The 13,420-nt window shown below is 38.4% G+C and overlaps 1 protein-coding gene across 1 annotated transcript; it reads right to left on the bottom strand.

Annotated features, from left to right (window-relative positions):
* Window positions 1–5,304: 5,304 nt before the first annotated feature.
* On the bottom strand, window positions 5,305–12,794 carry LOC141365613 (uncharacterized). Its single transcript, XM_073870097.1, has 2 exons — window positions 11,361–12,794; window positions 5,305–11,222 (listed from the first exon to the last, which is right to left on the bottom strand). The coding sequence occupies exon 2, from the start codon at window positions 10,827–10,829 to the stop codon at window positions 9,525–9,527; it is 1,305 nt and encodes a 434-aa protein (XP_073726198.1). The 5' UTR covers window positions 10,830–11,222; window positions 11,361–12,794; the 3' UTR covers window positions 5,305–9,524.
* Between the last annotated feature and the right edge of the window lie 626 nt (window positions 12,795–13,420).

The raw sequence follows: 13,420 nt of genomic DNA, 5'->3' as shown, positions 1-13,420 counted from the left end.
CAAAGCCTTATATCTTCGCATCAGAACATCATAGAGACATGGGGGTTGGGTCTTTAAACATGTTAGCTTTATGCTGACTTTATGCTAAATCATGTTAGCTTCATGTTAAATCATGCTAGCTTTATGCTAAATCATGCTAGCTTCATGCTAAATTATGTTAGCTTTATTTTAAAAAGCTTCATACTGAAGCATACTAACAACAAGATAGCCTACTAAACCAAACTTCTGTCAAACTTCTGTCAAACTGTTTTAAACGTTCAGACCAGGCTTTGTCAAGCCAACATAAAGTTTGTCCTCAAACTTTAATATCTAGTTATTATTATTTTTCTTCTGAGACTAAATTTCGGACTAAATTTTCTTTGTCCTACAGCTTTCAAGCTACATCCACCAAATTTTCCACGGACATTCTAACTGGTCTGAAGAAGTGTGCTATGACTTTTTGAAGGGATCCGACTCACAGAATTCCTAAAACGGGAAATAAAAATTCCGAAAGTCCCATTGACTTAACATTGGACAAACTTTGACGGGTTCTAGCTGCAAGCGAGAATTTTGTAGAAACTTGTGGGTTACCACATTTGAAGAGGCTGGCAGGCTGTGTAAGAACATACATCACATTGGGGTGTATGTTTCACCCCTGGGGCATAAGAGGCACCCAAAATTCCCCATTGACTTATAACGGGGCAGGAAACATGCCCATATAAGGGAATAAAAACGTTCCAGATGGAATATCTTTGCTTTACAGTGTCATAGAGACATGGAGGTGGGCTCATTTTACTCAGGCATCCAATCAGTCTCTGAGGATTCTTATTGAGGTATTAAGCCACGCCCCTAGCAACCAAACATGAGCACCCTAGCAACATAATAAACAAAGCCTTATATCTCTGCATCTGAACATCATAGAGACATGGGGGTTGGGTCTTTTGGTCATGTTAGCTTCATGCTAGCCTCATGCTAAGTCATACTAGCTTCCTGCTAATTCGTGTTAGCATCCTGCTAGCTTCATGCTAATTCGTGTTAGCATCATGCTAGCTTCATGCTAATTCGTGTTAGCATCACGTTAGCTTCATGCTAATTCGTTTTAGCATCACGTTAGCTTCAAGCTGATTCATATTAGCATTACACTAGCTTCATGCTAATTCATGTTAGCATCATGCTAGCTTCATGCTAATTCATGTTAGCATCATGCTAGCTTCATGCTAATTCATGTTAGCATCATGTTAGCTTCATGCTAATTAATGTTAGCATCATGTTAGCTTCTTGCTTATTCATGTTAGCATCATGCTAGCTTCTTGCTAATTCATGTTAGCAACATGCTAGCTTCTTGCTAATTCATGTTAGCAACATGCTAGCTTCATGCTAATTCATGTTAACTCATTCACCGCCATTGACGAGTTATCTCGTCATTTATGAGTTCATATTTAACTAATAAATATGCCTTTTTGGACGAATTTCAAAGTGAAAGTGTAATACCACTTTTATCCACCAGATGGCGCCAAATCGAATTTATCAAAAACGGAAGTTAAAAAGAGTTAATGATTTTTTTTTAACTGCCTTTATGTTTGATAGTCATTCTGAGTCTGATCTCTAACATAAATTCCTTTACAAAAACACAATTTTTTAAGCTTTTTGCTCAAAATGTATTTTTGAAGAGAAATATCCATATTTCAGTGGTTAAATTAAGTAGAAAAAGTAAATATATAATGAAACGTTTTTTCCCCATTTTGTTTGTTTGTATGTTTGTTTGTTTATTGTTTGTTTGAAAGCAGAGGGTGTGTTCTTTAATTTGATATAATTTGTATGTTTATATATTTATAGAAAATGATTTTTCCTTCAAGGAATTTTGTGAAAATTTTGTTAAAATCACAAAAATGCAGGTGGGCAACTTTTCTCAAAAAGGCTGGCGGTGAATGAGTTAACATCATGCTAGCTTCATGCTAATTCATGTTGGCTTCATGCTAGCTTCATGCTAATGCATGCTAGTTTCATGTTAGCTTCATGCTAATGCATGCTAGCTTCATGTTATCATCATGCTAACTTCATGCTAATGCTAACTTCATGTTAATTAATGTTAGCATCATGTTAGCTTCATGCTAATTCATGTTAACATCATGTTAACTTCATGCTAATTCATGTTAGCTTCATGCTAATTCATGTTAGCTTCATGCTACCTTCATGTTAGCATCATGCTAGCTTCATGCTAATTCATGTTAACATCATGCTAACTTCATGCTAATTCATGTTAGCATCATGCTAGCTTCATGATAATTCATGTTAGCATCATGCTAACTTCATGCTAATTCATGCTAGCATCATGCTAGCTTCATGCTAATTCATGTTAGCATCATGTTAGCTTCATGCTAATTCATGTTAGCATCATGCTAGCTTCATGCTAATTCATGCTAGCATCATGCTAGCTTCATGCTAATTCATGTTAATATCATGTTAACTTAGTGCTAAATCATGTTAACATGCTAACTTTTTGTTAAATCATGTTTACGGAAAGTTAGACTACTAAACTAAACTTGTTTTTAAGTTTCTCTCAAACTGTTTTAAACGTTTAGGCCAGGCTTTGTCAAGCCAACAGTAAGTTTGTCTTCAAACTTTTCTATCTAGTTTTTATTATTATTCTTATATCTGGACAAAATGTCGGCGCGTAACTCGTCTTGCACGGTTTGCCGTAGTCTCATGAATGAGCTCTCAAATCGACCGGTTTATTGAGGAATGGTGTGCTATATCTTTTATAAGCGATCGGGTGCAGGATTTCCGAAAGGGGGGGCGAAAAATGACCCAAAAAATCCCATTGACTTAACATTGCCCCAAACTTTGACGGGTCATAGCTCCGCTCGAGGATTTTGTAGAAACATATGAGTTACAACATTTGAAGAGGCTGGTAGGTTCTGTAACAACATACATCACAATGGGATGTAAGTTGTACCCCTGGGGTGTAAGAGGCACTTGCAATTTCCCATTGACTTATAATGGGGCAAGGAACACGCCCATATAAGGGAATAAAAAAAATCCAGATAGGATATCTTTGCTTTTAAATCTCGTAGAGACAAGGGGGTGGGCTCATTTTACTCAGACATCCAATCAGTCTATCAGGATAGTCCCAGAGCTATTAAGCCATGCCCCTAGCAACCATTTTGGGCACCCTAGCAACATCTCCCATAGACTGCCATTATAAAATGCCCAAATGGATATCTTTGCAGCACAGTGTCATAGAGACATGGGGGTGGGCTCATTTTACTCAGGCATCCAATCAGTCTCTCAGGATCCTTACATAGTTATTAAGCCACGCCCCTAGCAACCACTTTTGAGCACCCTAGCAACATAAAATTCAAATAGTTATATCTCAGCATCAGAACATCGTACAGATACAGGGATTGGACCGTTTTACTTGTGACTCGGAGTGTAATAACTGAACATATCATTGGCCACTCCCAAGCCACACCCCTAGCAACCAAATATGAGCACCCTAGCAGCTGAATAAACAAAGCCTTATATCTCTGCATCAGAACATCGTAGAGACACGGGGGTTGGACCGTTTGACTTGTGACTCAGAGTGTAATCACTATGGAATGGCAATTTTTTCCCTAGCACCCAAATACAGTACCCTAGCAACGGAATAAACAAAACCTTGCATCTCCGCATCAGAACATCATAGAGGAACGGGGGTTGGACCGTTTGACTCGTGACTCAGAGTGTAATCACTATGGGATGCCAATTTTTCCCTAGCAACCAAGTACAGTACCCTAGCAATGGAATAAACAAAGCCTTATATCTCTGCATCAAAACATCGTAGAGACACGGGGGTTGGACCGTTTTACTCGTGACTCGGCATGTAATCACTAGTGGATGGCAATTTTTTCCCTAGCAACCATATACAGTACCCTAGCAACCAAATAAACAAAGCCTTAAATCTCCGCATCTGAACATCGTAGAGACATGGGGGTTTGACCGTTTGACTCATGACTCGGAGGGTAATCACGACAGACTGCCAATTTTCTCCCTAGCAACCAAATACAGTACCCTAGCAACAGAGTAAACAAAGCCTTATATCTTCGCATCAGAACATTGTAGAGACACAGGGGTTGGACCATTTTACTCGTGACTCGAAGTGTAATCACTAGTGAATGCCATTTTTTCCCTAGCAACCAAATACAGTACCCTAGCAACAGAGTAAACAAAGCCTTATATCTCCACATCAGAACATCGTAAAGACACGGGGGTTGGACCATTTGACTCGTTACTCAGAGTGTAATCACTAGTGGATGTCAATTTTCTCCCTAGCAACCAAATACAGTATCCTAGCAACAGAGTAAAGAAAGCCTTATATCTCTGCATCAGAACATCGTAGAGACATGGTGGTTGGATTGTTTTATTTGTGGCTTGGAGTATAATCATATATTGGCAAGCACCATTTCACATTTTCTTCAGGAAATGTACCTATCTAGTTATATTTTATTCTTATGTCTGCACAAAATTTCGGCGCGTAACTCGTCCCGCACTGTTGCCTGATGTCCTCTTTGGAAGGCCATAAAGTGCTATTATGCCCTCGCATCTAAAGAGACCGCATCTACTCAAGAGATTTAATCGAGTTTACAAACACACTCGAAACAGGGACTCCCAACCTCCGCCATTTCCCTTCGGCGCTCCCCACCACCATTTTTGAGGGCGTACTCAAGCAAAGCAGAGAGGGCTGAACTATGATAATGTTGGTCTTGTCTACGTCACCAATTCCAGGAAGTAAACTGTTGCCTACAATCCGAGTGTTTTTTGTAGTCATTGAACGTTGGAGACAATAACTCGAGTCATTGTTTTCTTTGAGGTATGTACTGAAAATCGTTAACATGTACTAATACACACATACACAAAAGAATGTTTAAAAACATGTATCTCATAATAGGTGCTCTTTAAGGATCGACACATCAGAGTGCTGTTTACGTGCTGATTTTGGCTGTTTTCCTATGCCAAAAGATGGTACTTTAGTAGGCATCTGTGTAAAGAACTGTAAGCGCAGTGTATTTGTTAGACAAACATATGTGGTTTACGGGGACATTTCCATAGACGCAATACTGTACGAACTGTTATATTCTATTCTCCTTACCCGCCCCATTCCCTAACCCCAATGTCACAAAAACCTGTTGGCAGTATTTAATCTATGAAAAACTATCATTTAGTATGTTGTTTTAGCTTTTCAGTTTATGGGGACACTTCGTGTGTCCCCGTAAACTATGGTTATAGCATAGTAAACATGTCACTATTCATGTCCCTGTTACGACTCGGTAGAGAGGAGGAAGCAAGTGCAGGCAATCAGAAAAGGTTTATTGGTAATGATGGTAAATACAATGAATGAAACTGAAATAACAACTGAGTCCAGAATGATGGCAATGGTGATCGAAGGTCTACGGTGGCGTGAGAAGAGGGGAATCGTTAAGTCGGTAGTGAGTGTGATGAAGGCCAATGGATGAAACCAGGAACGGACCAGAACACTCACACGGAGACGACAACACGCAATACTGATCCAAACACACGAAAACGAGAGACGATAATCCAAGTATAGAGGCTGGAACATGAATGAGGATCTGACAACAGGAAGAGAGATGAGTGAGTATTTGTAGTGTTGGACTTTAATGCGTCCATCTGCATGTTCATAATTAGAGGAAAGGCACGGTATTAAAATTAAACTATTTATTGATCAGATATGAAAAAGTTTTACAGCGCTGGGCAGTCTCAAGGCCACAATAGGCAATTGACTAACAGCCCGCATTTGGAGAAAACAGTTATTTATAAAGTATGTGACGTCGATCTTCTTCTTAGAATCTCCACCCACAAAGGCCGTTCCCCTCGTACATCTGACTCCATTACCACACCCAGTTTTAGTCTGCAGGAGATAGACACACACATACAAAGAAAAACAAACTTTTCTCCGCTCATCCCTGAGGGCCATGCAGCCCGTCACCTTCTCCCCAGTACTCCTCCACTTCACATATGATTGACTTCACATAGAATATAATAATGCTTTCTTAAAACCAAATCATTAATACAACATTCATTCATTCATAAAAAACATAAGCTGTAAGATGAAAGTGATTATTATGTAAAACACATTTCAATATCATGACATCATTTCATTATTCGTAAAATTGGTTATATGAATAAGGCACACATTAACTTCTTTAAATAGATAAACACATATTACATCTTTTACTGCAATACTACTTCTAAGCAAAACACTTTAATCATTATTAAAAAAACCATCTGTTAGGGAAGAAAACACACACACAAAGAACAAGCGCAGGAGATTCTGTTCTTCCAAGTTGAGCCGCCATCCCCCCACTAGGCCACTCTGTATGCAACCTTCATTTCATTGGTTAATCCACATTTATCAAAGACAACATCTTATATTTATTACATCAATTATTCAATGATTAATACTGATTAAGTAAGAAATATATTGCATATTTTATCCTGTGAATATTAAAGTATTAGTTAATACGTGGTTTTCTGTTTACTTTTCCCACTCTGGTCTCTTTCTTATCTTTGACAATTTCCAGACATAAATTCCTAGTTAATCCTTCTTGCAGTTTTACACACACACCCAAGCTGGTAGCTTTCCACTCTCACAGACAAACACAAACAATCTTTTACTTTAGCATACTATAATGATTATTGAAAACACTTCTAAATACAATATTAATAAAACATATGACATTAAAATCCCACAATTCCCTCTCTTGACCTCTGAAAGAGGTCACACATTTTCTTCTTCATCATTCTCTAGGTTCTGTAGGCCTAATAGGGGCATGCTATATGGGGGCGGATTATTCTCTTTTTTCTCTATTGCTGACACTATTAATCTGTTGCACAGGGATCTAAGACAGGGAATGCAACAACATCCACAAGTGACCAGTATGGCCACAAATACTCCAATTGAGACCACTATAGATGTTCATAAATCAAAGGTGTATGATGTCGTTGAATTTTTTTTTTTTGTGTAATTTAATTCAATTCCCCCATATCTCTTTACACACTAATCTTGTGATGTAGTTTTGGACCTTTTGTCAATTTTCAGATTACCTTCATTGTTTATGCTAAATATTATGGTAATTATAATTGCAGCTATAACCCCTAGGGCCCACAGAACCTTCCAATCTCCATATAGCTTCATCTCTGTGGAAAAATACACTTATGCCTATTGGCAAATACTCAAAAAACAATCATAAATTCAAAAAAAATTAAATGTAAAATTAATACTGTAGAATTGTATAAGAAACTTAAAAATTAGATTCAAAAGGAAACATTGAAATGTAAGATTATATAAGAAACTTAAGAAATTCAAAGGTCAATATGATATGTAGCTACCCAGGTTATAATAAATAAACAGTAATTGTGATGTTCAGGTCCCTGAACACTTCTGTCAGGATTTCCACCACCTTATGGAAGTCCAATTTATCTAACCCACACCCCAGCTGTTGGTAAAATTCTCATATGTTGGTAAATCAGTACAATTTTGTTTTGTTATTAAATAAAAAATCAATCTGCCGTCGTCCTCATGGGTAACTGCACATTCACCTGTGTGTTTGTTCTGTCTTACAACCTTTTGTGTACCGTACTTCGCTTTGAATAGTACGGCTATACCTGCTCCGTAGGCACAATCTGCACTCACACAGTGTGCGAGGGGTTCTGTTGCTGGGCTGGAAAAAATGTCACCTTTTTTATGCACAATTTTACAAAGTGTTTGTTGACTTTGTTGTTGGTGTTGTGTGAGTGTTACCCCTGATTTTTCACTTCCTGTTTGTTCTCTCTGTATTCCAGCTGATTCACTTTCACTTTCAACACTCTCCCTCTCTTGGACCTGAGTCCTCAGGTCCACACCGGTTTCTGTGAGAGACCTGCTGGGATAATCACATTTAACACAAGAAAAGAGATGGAACCAAGTGTCGCCTTTGCCCTGTAGCTGAACACAATGTTAGGTTTTTGCTTTTACTCTTGGTAGCCTGGACCGTCTCGGTTCGGCCCAGCACCATCTGAACACCTTCACTTTCACTCAATCATCATTTGTAACAGCTTAGTCTTTGTCCCGGTGTCGTTTAGCCTGGCAGGAAAAATGTTTAATCATAGCAGTTAGTTTGTAAAAATAAACATCATTAGTTAGTGGCAGGATTGGATTCTACACCACGGCGTTCCGTGGGCCTGGAGACTGTCGACCTGTAAGCAATTCAAAGGATGTGAAACCAGAAATCCTGTTAACAGAAGAGCGAATAGACATTAATGCAATTGGTAATGCCTCAAGCCATGTTATTTTTGTCTGTGCACAGATGTTGTCAAGTCAAGTTTTAATGTCAAAGTCAGGTTCATTATTTCAGCTTTGCTCTGTCATTGGGGTGATAAGCAGCCCCGAAACTATATGTCAATTCCAGTGCGTGTTTGTCAGTTTGTCAGATCTAACTTTGTCTTGGGAAACCATGGTTGGGGATATAAGTGGTTTATTAGGCAGTTGACAACAACCACTTCATTAGGTACCTTCACAGCCTGTATTATGTGTCAGGCTTCGCTAACATTTATTTATTATAGGCCGGCCTTTCCTGGTTTCTAACCCACCTATCTGCCATATGGCAGTTCCATATATACTGCACCAATCACATATGCATAGTCACTATAAATAATCACCCTCTCTTCACCAGTGTAGTGCAAGGCTTTGATAACAGCTATCATTTCAGCTGTCTGTGCTGACTGCTTACCCTCCAATTTACCACTCACTCTAGTCACAAAATCACCCTCAACCTGGTCAACCACAGCAAACCCTGCCTTTAGCATACCATCTGATGCTCTAAAACAAAGCCATCCATAAATAACGTGATTACCGGTGGGGGAGTTGTCAGTGGTACCGCGAACAAACCATCTCTCAATTTGTTTGCTTTTTTTTTTTTTCAGTCAATGTTATGCAGTTATATGGCTCACCCTCAGTGATTAGATCAGTCATGTTTACATCCTCATGGACATAATTTCAGGTTCGGCTGGCCAGGATTTTTGGTAAACTTTATCTAAGACACCGTTTTATATATTGGTACATACCTTATTATCTATTGTTTGTTGTTTATAAGGCCCAAAAAAAATTAAAAAATAACATAAGTCTCTGGTCCTGGATCAGACATAAGGCTTTATCTCTCCATAGTTTAATTAGCCATTCATTTGTGCCCCGTCCGTCCGGGGGCACATTACAACATTGACAGGTCATTGTAATTTCTAGGTCCCTATCTATTATTAACTAGTGTGTTGGAGGAATACAGAAATGTGTGCAAACTAGACTGGTTTGCTACCTTGTAGGGTAGTGATTTGTTGATAGTCACTTTTCAATTTTACCAGAAACCCATTGTACCCACCGTTATTGAAGCTTTTTTTTTTTTTTTTTTTACGGTGGACTATTTAGGCCCATTATCCACTAGGGCTCTTAATGGTCCATGAGAGGCCCAGCCATTCCTTTCATGGTGGGTTCCTGTGTGCCCCCTTATTCATCCGCATCACTCCCTTTGGCCCCATGTTGGGTGCATAGGCGCCATTAAATCTGGTTGTGATGGGTTGTGTGGCGCTGGTGGTTCCCTGGCAAAACCACCATTTCCACGCCCGCCACCTCCTCTATTGGGACCCCATCCCCTTGCATTTGGTGCGTTAAGTGGATACCTTACACCGGAATATTGGGGCTGTGACCCATTTTGAGGGCATCTTCTGGCCCAATGACCTTCTTGTCCGCACACATAACATGTATTCCTTACAAAACCTCCAAAACCTCCCTGTTTTGGTCTACTACTCCTTCTTGGCCCTCCCCTTCTCTGTTGGTTATATCCCTCCCACGGGTTTCCTGTATAGGGTGGGCCTGTATATGGATCTATGGGCTGATTGAGATATTGTACGTTGTCCGGGACACTAGTTGTCATAGCTACTGGTGTTGGTTGGGCCTGCTGGGGCATTTGTTTCTTTTTTGTGTTTGCCTGTTTAGTCTGTTCTAGCTGCAGTTTCAAAAGCTTATTCTTATTCTTATCTACCTCTACTAGTTCTGTTTGTGTGATTTGTTTATGGCCCTGTCTGTGTAATACACAAGATCTCTTTCCCATGTTGCTATCATTTCTATTTCTCTGTAATCTTAATAGAGTTGTGATTATCTCTCCCTGTGTCATAATTGTTTGTTGTAATCTTTCCATTTTTCTTTTTAGGGCCTTTATTTCATCAAATTCAACATCTAGTTCACCACTGTTTACTATTAACACCGGTTGTTGCTTTGAGATCGAAACAGACTTTTCCTCATAAGGAGGAGGTGTGGGCAAGGAGGGGTAGATCGATTTCACTGGGGGTGGAACTGGAGGAGGAGCCGTAGGTGTCACACTTGAGTCTGGTTGACTGTTTCCTTGTTCAACCTTTTGCTTTGCAGCAGCACCACTGTCAACTTCGCCTTTTTTATTTGATTTAATAGCCTGCATGGCAGCAGCAACCAGAGCTAATCTCGTCCAAATTCTCAACTCTTTCTCTAAGTTTGTCACATTTGGCCCTTTACCAAACCACTTTTTTCCTTCTGCTTTTACAATCTTAATTTTGTTTACCAGTCTATGTTCCATGGCAAAAAGAATAGGCGTGAGAGGAACTCTCTTTTTCTCCTCTGCCTCCCAAAAGTTTTCTTCTCTCAACGTGTTCCACGCTAATGCAACCTCTTTTTGTCTTTTCTTAAAATCTTTAGGATCAGTTTGGGCCATCATTAATTTAATTATTTTTTGCCATTGTACATACACTGGTGGACAATCGTACTCATCACATTCCTTTTGAAACTCTGCCATTTTCACACTATTTACAAGCGTTCAAAACTTCAAAAAGCACAACACGTCACTCTTTTCTAGCAGAAAGATATATACACCAGTAGTTTTCAGGAGTTTCACCCGCAATACAAACACAATACAACTTTCACAGGAATGTCACAAAAATAACAACAATATATCAACAATACTATTCACATTAAGACGTCACTTCTTCTTTCCAGTATTCGTGGACCTCTCATCCACGGGCTGCTGTACACCCCCTACAGGCTATACAACCTGAGTCGGTATTTTATAATACCTAATGTATTAAAGGAATCCTCAACCTTTTTAATTAATTCTGTTAACTTACACCGCCATTAACAGTAGTCTTGGACCTTTCATCCAACGGGCCTTTCACCCCTTACAGGCTACAACCTGAGTTGGTATTTTATAACGCCTAATGCGTTAAAGGAATCCTCAACCTTTTTAATTAATTCTGTTAACTTACACCGCCATTAACAGTATTTGTGGACCTTCCATCCACGGGCCTTATCACCCCCTACAGGCTACAACCTGAGTCGGTATTTTATAACACCTAATGTGTTAAAGGAATCCTCAACCTTTTATTTAATAACAAAATTCAAAAATTTCAAAAAGTTTTTCACTCTGATCAATTTATAAAAAATTTAAATTTGTAATTCAGTTCGGATCTCCTTATCAACACAAGTAATTTGGTATATCCAATTAGCAGAATTTGATAAAACAGGCTTCTGCTTACCTTATTTTAATAGAGCGCTCTTTTTGTGTTGAAAGGGAATCCTCGCTTACTCTGGTTTCTTCAATGTGAAACCCTCCTTCCGCTCACTCTCTCCTTTCCCTCCACAAAACGTCAGGGGTCACCAGTTGTTGGACTTTAAGGCGTCCATTTGCATGTTCATAATTAGAGGAAAGGCACGGTATTAAAATTAAACTATTTATTGATCAGATATGAAAAAGTTTTACAGCGCTGGGCAGTCTCAAGGCCACAATAGGCAATCGACTAACAGCCCGCATTTGGAGAAAACAGTTATTTATAAAGTATGTGACGTCGATCTTCTTCTTAGAATCTCCACCCACAAAGGCCGTTCCCCTCGTACATCTGACTCCATTACCACACCCAGTTTTAGTCTGCAGGAGATAGACACACACATACAAAGAAAAACAAACTTTTCTCCGCTCATCCCTGAGGGCCATGCAGCCCGTCACCTTCTCCCCAGTACTCCTCCACTTCACATATGATTGACTTCACATAGAATATAATAATGCTTTCTTAAAACCAAATCATTAATACAACATTCATTCATTCATAAAAAACATAAGCTGTAAGATGAAAGTGATTATTATGTAAAACACATTTCAATATCATGACATCATTTCATTATTCGTAAAATTGGTTATATGAATAAGGCACACATTAACTTCTTTAAATAGATAAACACATATTACATCTTTTACTGCAATACTACTTCTAAGCAAACACTTTAATCATTATTAAAAAACCATCTGTTAGGGAAGAATACACACACACAAAGAACAAGCGCAGGAGATTCTGTTCTTCCAAGTTGAGCCGCCATCCCCCCACTAGGCCACTCTGTATGCAACCTTCATTTCATTGGTTAATACACATTTATCAAAGACAACATCTTATATTTATTACATCAATTATTCAATGATTAATACTGATTAAGTAAGAAATATATTGCATATTTTATCCTATGAATATTAAAGTATTAGTTAATACGTGGTTTTCTGTTTACTTTTCCCACTCTGGTCTCTTTCTTATCTTTGACAATTTCCAGACATAAATTCCTAGTTAATCCTTCTTGCAGTTTTACACACACACCCAAGCTGGTAGCTTTCCACTCTCACAGACAAACACAAACAATCTTTTACTTTAGCATACTATAATGATTATTGAAAACACTTCTAAATACAATATTAATAAAACATATGACATTAAAATCCCACAGTAGCTGAGTGATGATGAGGATCAGCTGGAGCGAGGCAATCAATACACAGGTGACAACACTTAATCAAACGAGCACATGGAGACTACGTGAGTACAAACACAAACACAAAACATAACACGGAGGAAACATTGGATTTCCTACCGTGACAGTCCCTGTAAACCACACACACACACACGCACGCACGCACGCAAAACACACATGAACATACATGTACTAATTGAAATACTATTAATTTTGCCAGCTTTTGGTCTCTTTTGTGTACAAATATATGTTTTATATACATACTTATGCAGAAACAGACGGCCGGACTAGCTGTCAAGCTATAATATCAGAACAAAATAGTCTGAAACAATGATTTGGACTGAAAATGTTTTGTAGTGTTATTTGCTGTTGAATGTTATAATCAGATTTAAACTCAAGAGATTAAAAAAAAAAAATTGTTAACTTTAGTAACTAGATTAACTGGATTAAGCCATTTACTTTACATTTATTTTTGTTATATAAATTTTGTACTAATTAATCATTTATATATAACAATCATTAATCAAATTACAGTATTTTTTATTTAGCTCAACAGGTAAAGAATTAGTCATATAATTTAATATTGACAGTATATTCCAATCT

Source organism: Misgurnus anguillicaudatus, chromosome 8, assembly GCF_027580225.2.
Source record: "Misgurnus anguillicaudatus chromosome 8, ASM2758022v2, whole genome shotgun sequence".
Taxonomy (NCBI): Eukaryota; Metazoa; Chordata; class Actinopteri; order Cypriniformes; family Cobitidae; genus Misgurnus; species Misgurnus anguillicaudatus.
This window is presented reverse-complemented; position numbering and strand designations above follow the sequence as displayed.